This window comes from Ooceraea biroi, chromosome 12, assembly GCF_003672135.1.
Source record: "Ooceraea biroi isolate clonal line C1 chromosome 12, Obir_v5.4, whole genome shotgun sequence".
In the NCBI taxonomy this organism is placed as follows: Eukaryota; Metazoa; Arthropoda; class Insecta; order Hymenoptera; family Formicidae; genus Ooceraea; species Ooceraea biroi.
In genome coordinates, this window is record NC_039517.1 from 13457519 (window position 1) to 13479761 (window position 22243).

At 40.8% G+C, this 22243-nt stretch overlaps 1 protein-coding gene across 1 annotated transcript; it reads right to left on the reverse strand.

The window, feature by feature from the left end:
• Window positions 1-16966: 16966 nt before the first annotated feature.
• Window positions 16967-18175, reverse strand: LOC113563038. The gene has a single exon (XM_026974030.1). It carries the CDS (start codon window positions 18173-18175, stop codon window positions 16967-16969), a length of 1209 nt encoding a protein of 402 aa, XP_026829831.1.
• Window positions 18176-22243: the final 4068 nt, after the last annotated feature.

Sequence of the window (22243 nt, forward strand, 5' to 3'; positions counted from 1 at the left end):
AGAAAAAATGAATATTTGTTGGGAATCTAAACTTAACTTTTCCAGCAAAGCTACCGTCATAGCATGTGATATGTGAAGCTGACAACGCAACAAGCGCGAATCGCGTATTCGCGTACAGGTGTCTACGTGTGCGCGATTCGCGCTTGTTACGTTACTTCTCTCTAAATTTCATGGAGTGGAATCTCATTCTTTTGGAGTGAGATATCACTACAAGCAATAATGAAAATACTGCCAGTCGAAAGGAGTGAAATTTCACCTTTTTAAAAGAGTAAAGTTATTCACGCTTACTTGGAGTGATTTTTCAACTCTGAAAAGAGTGCCATATTTCATAAAATAAAGCTAATCAGTGAACACTCAGTGATTTTTTAATCTAATTAGTTCTTGTCTTTAGATCTTCGTCGGATCCAAGTGCAGAAACCAATATATCGTAATGAAAAATCACTGAGCGCTCACTGATCAACTTTGTCTTCTGAACGCAGCCTATGTGGTATTCTAACCTAAAACCTTCTGAACTCGCAGAACCGGGAAATGGGAAGCCAATTTCACTCTAAACACAACGAAGTTTGAAGCGCTAATGTCTTCACTTTAAAAATAAGGGTGAATTCACACCTTGGCAGAATAGCAGAAAGCAGAAAAGCAGAAGCCAATCAGAACTCGCGCTGGTAGTCGACAGTACATTCTGCTTTTCTGCTTCTATCTTTCCGCCAACTGTCGACTATCCGCACGAGTTCTGATTGGCTTCTGTTTTTCTGCTTTCTGCTATTCTGCCAAGGTGTGAATCCGCCCTAAGAGTGAAACTCTTCACTTTTTATCTTAAAGTGAATGAAGTCACTCTATTGGAGTGTGTGGCGACTCGGCGCCTAACAACCGGCAGCCAGTCGACCACTATGCGGAGCGAGGCGTAATCACAAACATCCCTGATACGCGAGATAACACCACAAAACAAGATAGAGGGCGAATTCGCGGAATCGTTACTCGTAATTAAAACTTCCCCCGGCTGAGGATATAAGGACCGCGAAGATGAAGAACCGACACACTTGCAATATTTTTTAGCCCCTCCCCCCCCCCCCAAACGTAGGTCTGGCTACGCCACTGCCTGTCAGTCAAGGTTTTTAAAAGTATTAACTTACATGTTTCCTATTCTAAAAAAGGAGTGTTAACTTCATGAAGTTCTTTTTTATCGAATATTGAGGCCTCTTTTCCGCGATGCTGATTGGTTATCTCGCTTGGCTCGAACTTCCTGTGGCTTGAACTTCGTGTTGCAAATGTCAGAATGTCATAATATTAATATTGAAAAATAAAATAGCGCGTAGCGTGCGCTTGTGTTGCTAGTCCTATTCTAAAAGAGGCGTGTTAACTTCGTGAAGTTCTTTTTTATCGAATATGTACGCATCAGGTTTTATTCGTAAATAATTAATAACTCCAAGTTTCTTCATATAACAAAGCACACTTATATTTCCATTAATACATGAGTATCCACTCCAACATTAACTCAGTCCTTTGAGTTAACAATATAATAATAGCGCGTGTAACAGTCCCTCGTACATGTTGCTAAACACGTCTATACGCTAACGCTCTCAAGAGCCTTCTCTCCGCTCCGAAGGGTAGCAGATGAATCTCAACTGTCTTCGAGGGGTAGCGGATTTTATCCCACTTCTGAATTGTAAGAGACAAAAAATAACTAGGAGACTGCCTTAGATTTGAACTCGAACTTTCCGGGATCCCTGGTTCACACGCCTAGTCTTAGGCTGTACGGCCAATACTCCTACTGTTGTGATCAACTTGTTTTCATTCTGATCCTCTATACGATCTGTCAGTCTCGACTATCTTTCCAGATCTTACAGCTCGGCCAGCCTGACATTACATTCGTCCCCGAATGTCTCCAAATCGTCGGTTCACTCCACTTGAGTCCCTCCCAACCTCCATTTTTGATTCACTCTTCTGAGTCCCTCCCAACATCCATTTTTGGTTCACTCTTCTGAGTCCCTCCCAACCTCCATGTTGGTTCACTCCTCTGAGTCCTTCCCAATCTCCATGTTGGTTCACTCCTCTGAGTCCTTCCCAATCTCCATGTTGGTTCACTCCTCTGAGTCCGTCCCGACCTCCATGTTCAGGCTTCACTACCGGCCAGCTGCTTCTCAACTCCCTCCTCTCCGAGGGGTAGCGGATGAATCTCAACTGTCTTCGAGGGGTAGCGGATTTTATCCCACTTCTGAATTGTAAGAGGCGAAAAATAACTAGGAGACTGCCTTAGATTTGAACTCGAACTCTCCGGGATCCCTGGTTCACACGCCTAGGTTTTAGGCTGTACGGCCAATACTCCTACTGTTGTCATCAACTTGTTTTCATTCCGATCCTCTATACGACCTGTTAGTCTCGACTATCTTTCCAGATCTTACAAATAGTTGAGGCCTCCTTTCCGCGATGCTGATTGGTTCTCTAGCTTGGCTCGAACTTCGTGTGACTTGAACTTCGTGTTGCGAATGTCAGAATGTCATAGTGGCTGTCAGTGCGGTTATATTGACAATTTTATTTATTATTTCTTAGGAACATGAAAACGGCAGCTGTCAATTCTGTCAAATTTGTATATTGATGAAACACGATGAAATAAATATAACACCTTTAACGCCTTTTTTAGAATAGGATTTGTGGTATTTATTATATAATAAATAATAGATGAATATTATTATTCCAAAACATTATTAATATTGAAAAATAAAATAGCGCGCGCATAGCACTCGCTCTCTTGCCCTCTCGCTCTCTCATTCTCTATCGTCATCGATGTGGTGCAACGTCGTCGTCGTCGTCGTCGTCGTCGTCGTGTAACGTCGTCGTTGTCGTCGACGTGGTGCAACGACGTCATCGTCGTCGTCGACGTGGTGTTGCAGCTTCAAGTGTTTCAGAACATTTTCTATCCCTTTTCTTTGAAGCATCTGAAGCATCAACTGGACCGCAGCCCGCGTCGTACATGCTCTCTTATCGCATTTTACATCTCTGGCGCACGCGAGAAAACCGATATTAGTTGCTGTCATCTAGTTCAAAGGAACAAACTGTACAAACGACGATGATAATGATAACGACGACGTTTCTTAAGTGAAATTTGCCAATTTCAGACTTTGCATCGCCATATCTCCGCTCGTAGGGCACGTAGAAGAAAAATAAAAACACTTTTATTACATAATTCGACCCCAAGCTATCCATTGAGCCTACTCTGAACTTGATCCGTTCAGCGGTTATTGAGATCTAATAATCTGAGTATCTGCGAAAGCGTCGCTTCGCGTAACAGTACACGGTCGGTCTCGCTGCGCATATACTTGGCGTGAGACACTACCGTGTCTTTTGATAATCTATACGACCGTTTTATTTTTTCCCGTTTGTTTCTAACCGATTCTCTAAATGTATTTGTATTTGACCTGTTCGGTTATGCTTTCTTCGCACTCTCTAGCCACGGTTACAGTTTACTTCGCGGACAGCGAAGTATTCTCTTTCTTTTGTGTTTGTGTCTCTTGTCTTCTCTCTCTCTCACTCTAATTATTTGTCTTTCTCAGTTTCGCAATATTCAAACACACGTATATTACTTGGCCGTAACTGGGCCCATAACCTGTTAGAAAATACTTATCGAGCAATGCAATGAAGTTTAGGTTTTTCAATAATTATTACTTTCAAGCTTTCATAAACAAACTCACAGTTTATTAATTGATATTCTTTGAGTCCGTGACTCCACAACGAATACGCAAAGCTGAGAGAACAAAAAATTATATCGCTATATATCGCGTAATTGTTCAGAACGAGAACAAACAATAATGAAAAACAAAATAAGCATGTATACAAAAAATACACTTCGTTCAATCAGTAACAAATGATAGTTTCTGTTGAGGATTACGGTGGATTCTCGAAAAGAAATATGTGGTTTAAAGAATACTTTCGCTTTATTCGCAATTACAACGTGTTTCGGTTACATACGAGCTTGACTCGACGAAAGACTAATAGACAATGAGTGAGGAGCAGTGCGCGAACCAAAATATATAAAAACAGGAAATGAGAATATTTGTCGCGCTACTGCCACTCGTCATATTATGATAGGCTGAGGATATACATAGCAGGCAACTTAATAAACTCAAATTAATCAAAAACAAAAGCACGCAAACATCCTCAACACTACCGCTGTTTAAGTGCTTTCTTGTATTAACTATTGATTTTTGGTTTAACACTTAAACTTTCTCGCAAATTTAAAAATTTATCTTTTGGTAGCGACTTTGTAAAAATGTCTGCCTTTTGCAGTTCCGTAGGTACATAGGCTACTCTAATTTCTTTATCTTCTGTCTTTTCTCTTATACAGGGTGTTTCCTAAGTAAGTAGACAAACTTAAGGATGATATTCCTTGGCTTATTTTAAGAAGAAAAGGTCATATAAACATATGTCCTAAACTGCTTTGTTTTCCAAAAAAGAGTATCTGTCATTGTAAATACGTCTTGCTTGACGAGCGTTTCCATTAGCAAGACCGTATACGAAATGCATATCTGCCATTTCGGCGTTTGTGTAATTTACCATAATTAATAAAATTACTAAACTTAATAGGAACTAATAAAGTTTGCGTCAAAGATAACGTGATAGCAGTGATGCCGGATAGCGTGCTTTTGCAGTACGAGTCAACAGCGGTGGGGATGGAGTGGGGATGGTCTCGCGGCGGCCGCGCGGCGCAGTCTGAAACGAGTGTTCACTTGCGGCGCCGCGAGACCATCCCCATCGCTGTTGACTCGTACTGCAAAAGCACGCTATCCGAAAAGTGAACGAAAACAGTGATGTACTTTTTTTGGAAAACAAAGCAGTTTAGGACATATGTTTATATGACCTTTTCTTCTTAAAATAAGCCAAGGAATATCCTCCTTAAGTTTATCTACTTACTTAGGAAACACCCTGTATAGTGATATCGGACGTCTATGTGTTTGGTTCTCTTATGAAATTCCGGATTTTTAACCAGTCTGATCGTACTCTGATTGTCAATAAATAAATTAGTTGACTCAATACATGGACATCCGAGCTATATATAGCTATATAAATAGCTTCTTTAGTGGCCGACGCAGCAGCTACGTATTCTGATTCGGTTGTACTTAAAGTAACTAAACTTTGCCTTTGAGACGATCAAGAAATCGAACCATTAGTCAAAAGGAATACATATCCAGTAGTAGATCGTCTCGTTTCCAAATCGCCTGCGTAATCTGCATCGGAAAAACCTACTAACTCTAATTTGCTACCGCTGCTTGTATACTCTATACCGTAATTACGTGTACCGACTAAATACGCAAAAATTCGTTTCACCGCTCTCCAGTGTTCAACATTGTGATTATTAACAAATTTACTTACAATATTCACTGCATGAGCAATAACGGGTCGCGAAACTATAGCTAAAAATAACAAAGATCCCACCGCTTCTCTATAGGGTACATTTCTTCCTTCGACGGAATCTTTAGAATCTGCAGGTATTAATATTGAATGTGGATCGGATGGTGTGCTAACAGCTTTTGCTGTATTCATCTTGAATTTATCAATGATTTTCTTAGTATAAATAGATTGATGTATAAAAATAGATTTCTCTTTTCTATTTCGTTCTATTTCTATACCAACAAATTTGCTGCAATCACCAACCGTAATATCAAACGTTTTTCTAAAATAACCTATAACTATCTCGAGAATTTCTTTTGACTTAGCTGCTAGTAATCCATCATCCACAAATAACGCTAGAATAACTTTAAACTTTCTAACACAACCAACAAAAATACTTTTATCCCCTTCAATTTCTCTAAAATTAAATTCTCTCAAAACACTACTGAACTTTTCGTTCCAACATCTAGAGGATTGTTTTAACCCGTATAACGATTTCGAAAGTTTACAGACTACATTCGCGCTTTTACAATCTTCTTTGTTTCTTACAATATCCAATCCATCTGGAGGCTCCATATAAATCTCTTCTTGAAGTTCTCCATACAAAAAGGCTGTTTGTACGTCAAATTGTACCAATTCGAGATCCTCTTGAGCTGCTATTGCCAGTAACACTCTAAGTGAGTCGTACCTTACGACTGGCGCAAACGTTTCCTGGTAGTCAAATCCTCGCTCCTGTTTGAAACCTCTGGCAACTAATCTCGCTTTGTAACGTAATACTTTTCCTTGTGCGTCTCGAATAATTTTGAAAACCCATTTCGAGTCGATGGTTTTCATATTTGGCTCCCTCTCTATCAAGATCCAAGTTTTATTATTTTCATGAGCTCGATACTCTTCCGCTATTGCTTGTTTCCATTCTTTGGATTGCTCACTACTTATAGCTTCCTGAAAAGAGCAAGGTAAATTATATTCGGCAATACACGAATGGTACCTGTTTGGTGGCTGAATAGTTTTCCGATCTCTCAGTTTATGTGCATGCTGAGTTACTCGTTCTTCAGGCTCCAGGTTCACTTCCATGTTTTCGTCTTCTCGCTCTTCTTCATCCTCCTCTATAACTGATTGACTGTTGCCTCTTTGTTGCTCAACTGGTTGCTCCACCTCACCTTTTGGAAGTACGACAATCGGTTCCGCTGTTTCTGGTGAAGGAACGCTTGACATAGAGTTTTCGTAAAAAGTTACATTTCTGGAAACAGACACCTTTTTAGTCTTTGGGTCATACAATCTATAATTTGAAGAATCGTCTTGATACCCAACAAGTATCATTTTCTTTGCGCGAGCGTCAAACTTCTTTGTAAATTGTTTCGGAATGTTCATAAACGCGTCGGATCCAAACACTCTCACATGACTTAAACTTGACTTTTTATTTGTCCACAATTCATACGGCGTAATGTCTTTGTTAGAGTTCAATGTCAATGTTCGATTTAAAATATACACCGCGGTGTTAATTGCTTCCGCCCACAAAAATTTAGGTAAATTTTTAGCAAGCAACATTGTACGCGCACACTCAACGATAGTACGATTATCACGTTCCGCTTTCCCATTCTGCTAGGGAGTGTAAGGCGCCGTCGTTTCTCTAACGATCCCGCACGATTCTAGGTAACTGTCCATTCGCGTGTTGCAATATTCGCGCCCGTTATCACACCGAAGAACTTTTATTGTCTGACCAAATTTATTTTCAATTAATTTTGAATATTTCTTAAATTGATCAAACGGATTTATGCCGAATGAAGAAAACATGACGATAGCCTGTTGCTTCGTCTTTAAACGTTACGTAGAATTTTGCGCCTCCTAATGATTCTACTGACATCGGACCGCCAACGTCGGAATGTATGCGCTCACCTGGACTCGTAACTTTTGTTTCACTGCACTTGTTGAATGGTAATCGATGAGACTTACCAACCTGGCACGATTCGCAAAAGAAATCTTGATCCTGTTTTGTCGTCAAGCCAGTCATCAGGCCCGCTTTTGCCATGTGCGCAAGTGCCTTTTTGTTCACGTGACCTAGTCTTTCATGCCATAGTTTAAAATTTGCATTTGACACATTTGCTTCTGCACAGTTCTCTACAGTTTTTACTTGAAAATGCATGCGATATAGTTCATTTGCCTGTTTTGCACCCACTGCAACTGTCTTATTATTTTTCACGATCAAAACTCGATCACTTAAGAATTTTACCTCGAAACCTTTTGAAGTGCACACGCCGACTGAAAATAGATTTTTCCGGAGTTTCGGCACATAAAGTACATCTTCTATGCGCGTTTCAATCCACTGTCTGTATACATAACGCATTACTTTGATCGTTCCTACTCCGCGCACTTCACATATTCCATTATCTCCTAATGAGATAGTATCACCATCATTGGTAACCCGTAACTCTGCAAACCACTCCCGTCGGTAAGTTACATGTTTTGACGCGCCACTATCTACTAACCATACATCACTTAAGTCAGTATCTAACAGTCTTAGTATATTTTCAGCAGGCGTCACTGTGTCCTTTCTTGTCCCTTTTCTAGACGATTCCACAAGGAATGCGCAATCATCCTTGTTACGTGTTCGCTCTCTCGTCGTCTTGATCTACAGTCCCGCGCGATATGACCTTTACGTTTACACTTGAAGCACTCAGCGTTCTTTTTCCAATGTTCTTTCTGTCCTGGTTTGCCTTTGTTTGCAGAATTTTTCGCTTGCTTCGCCGAATAAAGAGCACTGTTCGGATCACTTTCCGCGTTTAATCTAGCTTCTTTTATTAATCGCTCTTGCAAATTCGCTATAGTCTGTCTTTCAGGTTCCACACTGTCCCACGCGGTTTGAAAAGCACTATACTTTGAAGTTAAACTACCAAGGATTTTGGCCATTATTGTTACTTCAGATAATTCTTCACCAACGTCCGCTATCTGACTCGCAAGATTTTGAACTTTCGTTATGTGAGTCACCACCGAGTCACTAGCACCCATTTGATACTGGAAAAACTTTTGCGTCAGCATTAGCTTATTACTCGCAGATTTCTGTTCATGAATTTGTCCAAGCTTATTCCACATTTCTCTAGCCGTGGTACACGACAGAAGACACTCAAACTGAGCAAACTCCATGGATGATGATATCAAAAACATCGCTTTCGCGTTATCACGCATCCACACCTTGGCTTCCGCCGAGACATTATCTCGCGGTTTCACTCTTAACCGTCGATAATATCTTGAATTCCGTATGCGATAAATAAAGCGTTTATTTGAAATTTCCAGCCTTGGAAATTGTCACCATTGAATTTCGTCACGCTCCGCGCAGATATCTCCTCCATCTTGTCGCAACGTGGCTCACAAATTCTTTCACGTGTACGCGCACAACTTCGTTTTCGCGAATCCTCTTAGATTTGAATCGAGCCTGGGCCCATAACCTGTTGAGGATTATGGTGAATTCTCGAAAAGAAATATGTTGTTTAAAGAATACTTTCGCTTTATTCGCAATTACAACGTGTCTCGGTTACATACGAGCTTGACTCGACGAAAGACTAATAGACAGTGAGTGAGGAGCAGTGCGCGAACCAAAATATATAAAAACAGGAAATGAGAATATTTGTCGCGCTACTGCCACTCGTCATATTATGATAGGCTGAGGATATACATAGCAGGTAACTTAATAAACTCAAATTAATCAAAAACAAAAGCACGCAAACATCCTCAACAGTTTGTACTCATCTAGACTGCAAGGCCTTGCACCGCACGCACGCTCCTTTGCTTCCTATCGCTATCACGGTCGCACGCAAAAGAGGACGAATTTCGGAGCACTTAATGCTCGTAACCAATAACAGCCGCGTGGCTAATTCAGACTCTTGATTGCTTACGCCACCTGTTATGACTTTATAATTCTATTGATCGAGCGCGTAGACACAAAGATATTCATTAGTAAGACAAAGTAAAACCTTCAAATTTGCACACAAATTAATTTTCCTTTAACATTTATAAATAAGTGTCTAGTCGAGCTTTTCTTTTATATATACTAGTCACACAGTATTACTAATTACTTTTTTGTGCTGAGTTTTATTTGTTTCAGATTAGTGCCTCAAATGCAGTGCAATATCATAACATATATAACATATATTACTGTGATAAAATGTGATAATACAATGTTAATATATATAATGTTAATATAATAATGTTAATAATGTTAATAATGTTACTAATGTTAATAAGTATAATATTATATAATGTTAAAATTTTTTATTTTATTACGTATTATATTTATTAAATACATAGTTATTGTATATTTTTAAATCAAATATTTATATAAAAGAATGTACTTTTGTTTTCTGAATACTGGTAAAGTTTTGGCAGTTTTCCTTACCCTTGCAACGAATGTTGGTATTCTTTCAGTTCTGCCAAATAAAATATTTTTAAATATTTTATTTAATCAGTTATTTCAGAATCCTATCCTTTTAATATATTTTTTAGTCTCTATATAAATTATTTTATATATAAGTGTTGATTATTTTGTATTGCATCGGAGCGTATATTGAAGAAGCCACTATTCTTTGTCACTGGTGTAATTTATTTGTGCCACATAGCACAGTCAATGTTACAAAATGCGGTTATATCGACGAACGCGACGCTCGGACGGCACTTTACGTCTGCCTACCCGAAGCACGCATGCGATCACGATTTCGGAGACGGACCGCTCGGTTCGGCGACAATAGGCTGACTGCCCTGGTGTTATCGCGGGCGTGAAAGCTCGGCGCAAACATGAGGTTCTAGAACATTCGAGATGCGCGCGGGATACGAACCGATTCGTTATTCGCAAGAAAATCTCAACAATAAGTTTTTATTATTTTATTATTTTATATTATTTTACTTAGCTTTATAATTTTCTTATGAATTCCAAAAATTTTAATATAATTTTTATAGAAGTATCACAATTGGGCCCTTACGGGATCTATATAAATCAGGACGTAATACTATACTGGCGCTAATACTTAATGCGCATGCGCGAAAAGGCGGCTCAGTTAACAACACTGGCTGTAATTTGATGTTCAGACAGCGTTCCTATACGGCGAGCTGGACGTTTAAATTGAAAATTTAAAGAATTCTTGAATCGGTTTAATTTTGAAAATAGCGAAGCTGACCAGTGTATTTATATCGGGCGACTAAATAATGAAATCGTGTACTTTATTTGTAGATGACGGACTGGTTGCAGCAAAATCGAGAGAAACATTAAATTTTGTAACAAGCGGTTTACGAGAAAACTTTGAAATAAAGATCGGCGATACTAGAATGTTTGTCGGTTTACAAATAGATCGCGATAGAGTTAATAAAAGTCTAATAATTCACCAGAATGCATACGTAAATAAAATACTCGAAAAGTTCGGGATGAACGACGCGAAAACTGTCAGCATGCCAGCCAATCCTCATACTATTTGGTATCCGATCAAAGAAAATGACGAGAAGTCGAATGTTCCGTATCAAGAGGCGGTCGGATCACTATTCTTGGCGTCGGTATCGCGGCCTGATATAGCGTTTGCAGTAAATGCCGTGAACAAATTTCTGAATAATCATAATTATGAACACTGGCGAGCAGTGAAAAGAATTTTTGCATATTTGAAAGGCACTAATGATTATGGCATAGAGTATAAAAGCGGCGGTAGCAAGTTCGAGTTAATCGGTTTCTCGGATGCCGATTTTGCAAGCGATATTGAAACCAGGAGATCGACCACGGAATACATATTTCGTCTAGCGAACGGTCCGGTAACATGGTCGTCTCAACGGCAAAAGTTAGTTACACTCAGTACGACCGAGTCTGAGTACGTAGCGGCAGCAGCGGCTACAAGAGAAGCAATCTGGCTGAGGAAACTACTCAACGATCTTAAATACCCCCGCGAGAGGGACACAATATTATGTATAGATAACCAAAGCGCGATACGTCTCGTCAGGAACCCTGAGTTCCACAAAAGGACGAAACATATCGATATACGGTATCACTATATCCGGGAAAAGGTCGAAAACGGAGAAATTTCGGTAGAATATGTTCCGTCAGAACTACAGGAAACTGACATTCTTACGAAAGCGCTCCCGAGAGATCGATTCAGAAAATTCCGCGATATAATTAATGTAGCTTCAACGAAGGTGAGACGCTCAAACGGCGGTAGTGTTAGAGAATAAGAGTTATCGCGTCTCTTCGATTCCTCGATAGCGGTCGGGAATTTCCGGTGTACTTCGGGCAACGGGCGAAGTTGGGCGATGCTAATTTCAAACTCTCTATGTAAGTCGAACCGTCAATCAAGACGAACGTGTGTATCGAGCACTCTAATAAACGAGAGATAGTTTACGGACATCGTAGTGAGACTTATTAAACAAGTAGCTTCCTATCACCACCCTGTTCCTTTAACATAATTTTTTTTAATTCTAACAATGGAAGTTATAGAAAACGTAATAGAAAAAAATAACAGAGGTTATACTACAAAATGTAAACATTTTATTGAAATTAAATAATATTTAGTTAGTACAAAATATAATACTTGGCGCTGCTAGACCAAGTATTATAAGAAATCTCTCTTTCTCTCTACAACAAATGGCAAAGCTTTTTGTAAATTGTTTAATTGTTTATAACTTTCGAACGTTTCAACTACAAACGAAACGAAAAGCACTACAAATTACAAAAGATTCTAAAGAAGTCGCCGCAAGTGGTCGCGATATCTCAACAAATGGCAAAGTTAGCTATTTTTCATTTAAACAAATGTTAATAACTTTGGAACGGTTCAACTACAAACGAAACGAAACAGTTGTCGTAGTTACGACCCAGCAAACGCACATGTAACTGATACAATCTGTTACATAACTAGGGTGTATCAGGAAAGTATCATTGTTAAGTAATTTAATTATATATGCGATAAGTAAATACGTTTTTGTTTCATACATCTCAGATCCCAGCAAACATTTATGTATCTGATACATCCTGTTACATAACTGAAATGTATCGGAAATGTAACATATATACATAACTAATATATATATGCTACATATAAAAATATATGCGCACGGAAATCTGTCCGAAGAAATGTAACCTATCCAATCTCTTGAGACTATTGGAAACAAGTTTAACAGAAGAAAATAAAAGGTAAAGTACAGATCAACTTATTGTTTAATATATTGTTGCTAATACTTATTCTGTAGATAAGTAAAAATGTCGAGGAAAGATTTTTGTGATTTATCTGCGCGGCAACAACGTAGACTCGTTGTTAACCTCACAAATAAGGCTTCATTAAGCAAAGAAAATCTAGGTTCATCAAACTATAATAGCGGTATTAATACCGGGGTTGTATTGAATCCTGAAATTATATTAGATAATAATGATATTGAACATATATCGGCAAATGATAATAATATGACATACAAAGATAATTATATTTTGGAAAATATAAATGACAGTCAAATGCACATCGAAAGGACTGAAAATTCAGCCATAGGAATGGAAGAGTCTACGATATATAATAGTAGAGTATCTAGAAGACTTCTGGACCACTTTTGGGGAGGGGGTAAGATTGGTCCTACCCCAGGTCGGTTCTGGGTCGGCGGGGGTCCTAACCCGAGGGAGGGGGTAAGATCGGTCCCAACCCACTTCGGTTCTGGGCCGGCGGTGGTCCAAACCCGAGGGAGGGTGAGAGTGAGGGGGTATGACGTTACGAAGGGTATGTTTTATTACCCTACTGCACTTTTCTATCTTTATTCTAGGAATTATTGTTTAAGATTATGTTCATGACCATGCGGTACTTTTGCTATTGAAGCGCCAACACTCGGCTGCTGGAATGTTTAACTCTGATTTTAATATATCGTAAGATAACGTTCAGCGGATAAGCTATGTGTAGTATAACATTTAAACTTGATTGTAACCTGCGTGGTTCAGGTGATTGAGTGAGTGGTCATATGGGTGGCCCGCCCCAGGTTCGATCCCGACATAGGTAAGTAATTTTACATTATATCTTAACAATCTCTTATTATAATATGAATAAATTCTTATACGACTGAATTCTTTCAGGACTTTTTTTTACTCAGATGTACGTTCTGACATCCTACTGGCGCCAACCACGAAAATTATCTAGACGTTTATCACGACTGGCGCCGGACCTAGTATAGTGTTAGAACGTACTTGATAGCACGAAAAATAGTTTTCTCTAAATCCTAAACTTTCTCTCTGTTGAAAAATACAAAGGTTTCTCACTCGCTGTTGGAAGTTTATTACCTACGTTCCCCAAAATTAACAACAAATCCCCTCCTCATCAAGTCTCCACCCTCGCCTCTAGCAAACCCTACTCTTATTTTTCTACGGGCTACACGCGAAAAATTAGCTTCCTTCTTCCAAGATATTTCCAAAACGAGCATTCAATCTTTGGTTTCTGGACGATCGTGATCGGTAGTAAGAAGCTGTATATATAACGTGCCGAGTGAAAAACATGGAACAAGTTGTTGAAACAATAAAAGATATGTTGGAGATACGTTACCCAGATGTCGGGGTAAGTAATATACAATCATCTATACATACTTACATACATCCGTTTGTCCCTTTACTTTAACCTTTTTACAGTTTCTAGATGCAGTTAATATTACAATAAAGGAATTCATGAATATCGAGAACGCTAAGTGGACGTGGTAGGAGCGTAGAGGAATAAGGATTGAAAATGAATATTTCAACGAATTGTGGGAACGACGAGATGTCAGCGAAGACATATATAATTTAAAACAGTTATTCGGGCTAGAGGAGTGAAAGGAGGAAAAGTGGGATGACATCAGTGAGGATTTAGAAAAAGGATTGAGGATAGAAGAGAACGAAGATGTTGGTGAGTATTTTTTATTTTTTTATAATGGCATTTATTTACGATGTAATAAATTTTTTTGTAAATTTTCTCAGAAATAGTATACGATTCAAAGAGATTGTGGAGAATTGAGGAAGAGAAGGAGGGTGACGATATAAGTGAGTTATTTTTTTCTTTTTTCTTTTCAACTGCATTTTATTATGAATAAGTGTAATAACCAACTCTTTTCATGTTACAGAAATTGTATTTGAGAGAAAGAGACTGAGGAGGGATGACGACGAGGATGTCGGTGAGTTTTCTTTTTATTTTATTATTTATTGCTTTATTTTAAATTAACTAATGAGCGTCTTTGATGTTTTTTTTTCAGTATTCCTCTGTGAACGCAAATGCGTAAGGTTCGCGGAGGAAGAGAACACAAAGGAAGAGGAGAGCGAAGAGGAGGAGGAGAGCGAGGAGGAAGAGGACATGGACGAAGAGGAACAGGAGAGCGGAGATGAAGATAAAAATTTAAAAAAAAATAAAAACGTTTTATAAAATATATAAAAATAAACGTTTTGTAAAATATATAAATATAATAAAAAATAAAAAAGACATATTGTAATAAAAAAAACATATTGTAATAAAAAAACATATTATAATAAAAATAAAAATAAAAAATAATGTTACTTCTTAATTTTATTCTTCCTTAATAAATCTGTAATAAAATCCTTACTACCTGAACGTTTCACCCGGCTCCCTATTGTTTGATGAAACCTGTTTTTCGACCGTGCGCGCTCTAACATTTTGCTCATATCTTAGTTGAAATTGCAATATGGTTTAAAAAAATTTTTTGCTCCTAATTCTACACACTCTAAAGATTTGATTTCCGTAAAAAACGTTATAGAAAATAAATTAATAAATAAATAAATAGAAATTTTTCTCTTTTATCAATAAAAAGATTTGTTTAAAATGTCATTCGGTAATGCGGGATACTCCAAAATCCCCATAAAAATCACTCATGTCGGTAATACAAACGACTCCAGGATCCTCTTAATACTTTAATTGTCGCATAGATGCACTCATGTGAGGAAAACGGGAAATAGGTGTGGAAAAATAATATTACAATTTATGCTTAGAACAGTATTTTTTTTATTGTATGTTTTTTACATCGGTTTACTAAACACTAGAGCCAACAGTTCACAATCGATAAGGTGATTCTCATCGTAACAATCGCTAGCTCGTATCGCATTTGATACATTTTTAGGCTTGGTGGACGCCATGTTAGAAAATTGCGTGATCTTTGCATCGACTTTACCGACCATGCGGTTCAAGTGGTCGAACATCAAATCGATACATCGGTCCAGGTTGAACATGGAGAAGAATGTCGATTCGATCATTGTCAAACGTATGTTAAAAGATTCAAGACATATGAGTTTCGCATCACACACTGGACTCTCACTGAATTGCACTATCAACGGTCCAACGCTGATAGGACGATCGTGAACATCCTTGTAAAAATGATTCTGAATATCCAATCGTTGTTCATAGAGCCCCTTCCACGTTTCGAGAGACAGGATCAACTCATTCCCGCGATTATCTCCTATCGCAATCTCAACGTAGCTCGGTGGACCGACATTGATGCTGATTTCCAAATACTTATACTCCGTAGCCGTCAGTGCATATCGCTTGCCCAGTATGCGAATCGCATGACGTGTGAGTAAAACGCTATGGGAAAAAAATCATGAGTAAAAATATTTTCTTTAAAATCATAAGTATAAGATAAAAGACAATCCTTTAACGTACCTGGTACATTTTTTCGGTGGAGTTTCAGCATCCTGAGGCAGAACGTATGGAACGTAATAGTTCATACTGTTTCTCACAGCGGAGTTCATTGCTGCTGCTGGTTAGAATTGAGGTTTTTCACACGCTGTAGCTGATACAAAACTGAATGTGCGCGTCTATACGCGTATATATACAATTCTTTACCGCAGGGGAGGGGATTCTTTACCACAACAGGGGAGGGGGTTATCCAAACTAAACGTGCGTGAACAGGTTCGAACGTGTATACGATTCTTTACCGCAGCGGTGAAAAAAAAGGAAATAAGAATGAATAAAGGAAGTAAAAAAATTAAAACGTATTTTATACATAATATATTTTATTTTTATGTTGAGACCACCAGCTGAACATTTTAAATACATTTTGCAAAGCGCAGTGCGATACATGTTTGTTACAACGTAAAGTGTGCGTAACGTTCAGCTTATTCAAAGATAGTACGTCCTCATAGTGAGCGTCAATAGTCTCGATGTAGATATCATCATCCAGAAGCAGATTTCGCAACCATTCGCGTTTCTCGAGTCCCTTGACGTATACGATGGGTGGTGCTTCGTCGTCGTCATCGTCCATCACCGCCTTCGTGATTAAACGCCTGGTCCAGCAGTACGGAATCGTTCTATCCTCCCATTGTATTCTATGATGATGCGCCGTCAGCCAAGAGGCTTGCGATCTCTCCGCTCTGGTGAGACCGCACTATGGTCCGCGGGGTCCAAAAATGTAGTGAGAGAGAATATTTCCATTTCTCAGCACGACAAACTCCTTCACGATAAAGTTCCCGCCGACGATGAAGCCTTGCAGATCTGCGAACGTTGGTACGGACATGGTTGCTCGTTGTTGTATCAACGCGTCGAGAAGAAGACGACTACAATCGTTCTCGATGAATCGCGGATGTTTTATATATCAGGTTCTCGATGTTGTCGCACGCTTAAGTGATTCTGCGCACAACGTTGGTCAACGGGCTGTATTCGACCACGCGATCGTGTATGATGAGACAGTAGGCTGTAGTATTCGTTGGTATGTCTTCCATGCAGTCGAACTCTAATCGCACGTCGACGGTGGCAGTCTTCACAGATTCGCTTTGTCGCGAACAATCGATGACGACGAAGGGGCCACAAAAACCAAATTTGTCGATGGGAAGAAGCACCTCATCATGATTGCTTCCATAATACGATTTGTAAAACCGCACGTACATATCATACAGGATGGCATATCTCTTCTTACCGAAATCAAGGTTCAAATCGTCGTATGGATAAAATTCCGAGTTTAGATAAAGTTTTACGTTAGTTAATTTGCAAGCGTCGAATCGAGTTATCGCTCTCGTTATGTTATTCTTTCGACCAGTCTGCAACGCAAAGATGACGTATCGCGGCTTCTCGAGCTGAGTAGTGGTCTTGACGGTCCATGAATGCTTAGTCGTGCTCTGCAGCAGAGGAAATTCTTGCAGATCCCACGAGCGGAAACTCATGCTCAGAAATCTTCCACTCTCCAGAGTTCGTAGCATAGCCAGCTTGTTGATCTCGTTCAATGCGACGTGGGACATACGCCACTGTACTCTGAGTAATTCAATCTCAGGCTGGATCTCGGCATCTCCTCTTAGACAATTGTTGTCGTTGCGTGAGCGTATGAGGACCAATTCATGACGTGCATTAATCACTACACGCCTGTAATCTTCACAAAATCCCAGCAGCATGCTAAGCGGTACGCAAAAGTTGACGTGGCCCTCTTCGCCGTTTGAAAAATTCGTGATATCCCATCCGGCATTCTTCAACATCTCATTCATTGATGTCGTTAGAGATACATAGTTTTTCAGAGTGGAGGTTATTCCAACGTTTCTGTTGCGATCAATGTCCACACCGTTGAGTTCATAGCGAATCTCATCGAACATGAACGCTATGCAATTATTCTCCAATACAGCACGCTTATTCGCTGTGGGGTTCTTTATCGTTAATTTACTCTCGACGTATAGAAAACTCTCGCATGGTAACATATACAAATTTTGATGTTGTTTAGGTATTCGTATCTCATCGCTGTATCCAAACGTTGTGTTGGCATACGGATTGTACGTGTGAGTCTCGATTTTGACGATGTGATCGTCAAAGATCGGTTTGCCCCCGATGTTGAGAATCTCTGTCATTTTAGATATTTCGTACTGCGAAACCCAAAGATCTCAAAAATGCAATGTTCGATGCGGTGAGCTTCCTTCTTTTATCAAGTTGTCGAGTTGTATTATTATCACGCGATACCGTAACAGCAGTTGACTTCTTCGGAAAAATATTACCTCTTGCAAAATTGTCGTTTAACACGAGCATCACCAACGCTCCCACGTTCTGTTACTCTTGCCGCCGCCGCACGTGTAATCTGACAGTAATCTCCTCACCGCGAAAATCGAGTAGTCGTCCCTCTTGATCTACAACGCGTATCGTTAGCTCCGTAACGCTCTTGACGATGATCGGAAGGTAAATGATCTGCGCAGGTGTTTCTGATATCTTATATCCAGGTGTCACCCTCGGCGAGAATTCATGTATCGTGTGCACGCGTCTGTCATTGCTGTATGCACCGGCAGTCACACTGCATTCCACACGAATAATGTTTACATTCATTATTTTTATCGGTACATCCGATTCGTGCCATTTTCCAGGTTGTAAGATACGATTCACAGAGAATCCTAGCAGTGATCCTATGTTGTTAGGCTTGCTGAAATTCACTCTGTATGCGCACTTGATTTCACTCTTCATCGTGCTGTGATTAGCGCGCAGTACTATTGAATAATCCTCATCATTGTCATCCTCTCGTTTCGTCAGATGCGTGACGCTGCGCCGTACACCGTCGACGGGACGTTTCATACGTTGCGAGTGTATGAGCGTGCGTTTTAGATATTGGTTTATGGTGTTCAATTCATATGATCCATCGGGAATCGTAATCTCCTTATCATCATCACCATAGTAGAATTTATTGTTCGAAGCGTTCACGTTCGGTATCGTGTGATACGTTTCGAAGACAACCAGACCGAGTTCATAATCACCGTCACTCAAATCTATGGCTGGAAAGTAGTTTGCCGCGAGGATGCTACTCTTGCCTGTCAATGTAAACGTCAACAACATGTTTCACAAAATGCAGAGAGAATACCGAACCACTGCACTGAATCGTCAAGCCTTAAATTCATCAACTGTCTGGAGAAACTGTAGACTCAATTGACCGCAAATTCTCTGATTATACTTCTGATAGGGTGTGCGGTTGTACTCGATCTTCACTGCATTGCTGCCAAGATATTGGACTAACTCCTTGGGCGGTTGAAGATTACCGAAACTGTCGAAATATAGGACGCGGTCGCCTCTCTTTGCATACGCTACCCAATGAGTACCGGGGCCATCCGCATCATCCAAATTCACGATACCACTCTCATTTCGATGTACACCGCCCATCGGTAAAGAATTGCGCATGAAAACGCCGCGAAAGAAAGGCACGCGCATACGCCTTGCCAGTTGATCAAATTGTACGTTGATGGTTACACCTGTAGACATCTTTAACGCCTTTTTGACGTTTTTTTTTTCTTCTTCGTTACCGCACCCTGTCCTCGTTTGTACGGGGCGAGATACAGTCCGCGACCTTCCATCGCACGATGGTGACGCTGCATTTCCTGCAGTTGACGCTGCACGGCTTTGCTGTCGTTCACCGCTTTCGCGATCCCTGCTGCCCCGGCGGCCAACGATCCGAGCGCACCCAGCATCGGTAGAATCGGCAATACACCGCCGCGTTTCGCTATCGGAAGTATCCGTTTCTTTGTCGTTCTTTTCTTCGTCGTCTTCTCTTCTTCATCGTCCTCAGACCCATACCGAACTTCGTCTTGGCCTTCATCGCTGCCCAGACAGCCGTGGAGGCGGCTCTCTCTCCCGGAGTCGAATCCCTCGCGAAAATGCGTTCTCGCGCTCTCTTGGCGAGTATCTTGTCAGCCGCGTGTCTCTCGGTGAGATCCTTACTCCGAGAATACGCTATGTCGTGCTCACGGCACGTTGCGTCCAACGGATTTATACCCGGATCACCTCTGGCTAACCGTTTCGCGAGTTGCGTACCTGGACCACAAAACTGATAGCCGGGGATATGCAGCTCCAAAGGAAGCGTGTTTATCGCACGATTCAGCAGACTTCCGCCTCGCACTGATTCGTTCGTCGCGAGCGCTGACATTCACCGCAATCCTTGATCAACGGTGCCGGACCGTCGATGTGCGTTCGTTGCCACGGTTGATTGTAATGTTTGTAACAACGGCGGTAAGTCTGCACCTCTGCATCCACCTTTATATGCTCCGGGAGCTTGTTCCACACGTGTTCGATATAGTTCTCGCACTCCCGCAACAGAATTACCTTTGGCACAAATTACAACTGCTCAGTGGTTAAACCGAGTATATCGGAAGGACTCGTCAGCGTGACAAACATTTTGACACTGAGCGATCTGCGGTTTCACGCGCTTATAAATACGAGTGCGACTCCTCCACCTAGAAGTGACAAAATGAGATTCGTGCGGCAACCATTGATGATACGGGTTACAAACTGCGACGATAGATTACGACAGATGGGGGACAATGAGGCGATACGTAAATATGGCCCGATGCTGCCGACCACTATACGCGCGATCATCTGCGGTCCCTCGAACTGTGGTAAAACCAACTTTCTGATAAGCTTACTGGAAAGTCCGCCTGGTGTACGTTTCGAGAACGTGTACGTGTACTCGAAGTCGTTGCAGCAGCCGAAATATCAGTACCTAGAGAATCTGTTGACATCGATCGATGAAATCGGCTACTTTACATTCTCCAATAACAGTGACGTCATTCCACCGTGCGAGGCACGTTCAAACTCGATCTTCGTCTTTGATGATGTGGCGTGTGATAAACAAGATACGGTGAGAGAATACTTCTCGATGGGACGTCACTTGAACGTCGACTCCTTCTATCTCTGTCAGACGTATGCGAGAATACCGAAACATCTTATACGCGACAACGCGAACCTGCTGATCCTGTTCAAACAGGATGGTACCAACTTGAAACACGTGTACAATGATCACGTAAATACTGACATGCCGTATAGTGATTTTGTTCATTGTGTCACAGTTGTTGGCAACGCGAGTATGGATTCTTAGTGATAGACAAGGATAGTGCGCTCACTAACGGCGGTACAGAAGAGGATTTATCGAATTTGCGGTACCGCAGAGCGGTTAGTCGTTGTCGATATCCTGTCGGGGTAAAACGCGAACGAACGACAACATGGTTGGGAGCAGCGATATTCGTGAGTGTGAAAAGATCGTGAAGGAGATTGAGAAAACGAGCGAATCAGTCCGCAAGAAACATCGTGCTCTGAAGACCGGTATGATCGATGACGATATCGCTGTGAGGACACATCTTGGACCTATTATCGAACCGCTGCAAAAGATCGTTGACAACTCGAGCATACGTGCGGTGAAGGATGAGCCGGACGTGGCGGTTGAAGTACCCTACACCCCCGAAGCGCGAGCCAGACGTAGGGCTTGAAATACTACGCGCCGATACTACGCGCCCCGAAGCGTGAGAAGAAGATGTGATAAGGAGGGATAAAGAGGAAACTAGTGGGTCGCAAATCACATAAATCGAAAAGCCTCGAACCGAATCGAGCGATGCACCGGATGCGCCAACGATAACCTCTACACCGCTTACGACGATTGGAACCATACAATCGCCGATGAATCTTCCAACCGAGGACGAGAGCATTTTCGAAACCACGAACGAATCGTTCGCACGTCCGTTCAACGAGAAGTGCAAACGCCAGAGGGTCAAGAAGCGTTGCGGGCTCAATTGGGTCCGCTGAGTCAAAAGTATGTTGAGGCTGTCATACGCGGTGACAAAGACATAGATAACGTTTACGGAGTTTATTTGAGCAACGATGGAATGAAGTTCGGTTGTAAGCCGTTTGACGTAGACCATGAAGATCACATAATTCTCGACAATGTTCGATACAAAGGTACACCAGGTCTTTACGAGCTGGTTTTCAAGAGACTTCCCGATGACATCGTGTACACGGATGACGATTTGGAAAAGTACAGGAGCATGCTTTGGTGACGAACGCGTATAGACGCGATCACAGCGCGCGAGTCAGGTAAAGAGTAACAGGGGAACAAGTACAAATACATAATCGCACCGTTACTAGCAACTGAACCTAAGACGAAATCCGGAAGAGGA

What these genes read in the sequence shown, in the direction of transcription:
- LOC113563038 (XM_026974030.1), bottom strand. Translation starts at nt 18,175, where the DNA reads ATGACAGAGATTCTCAACATCGGGGGCAAACCGATCTTTGACGATCAC.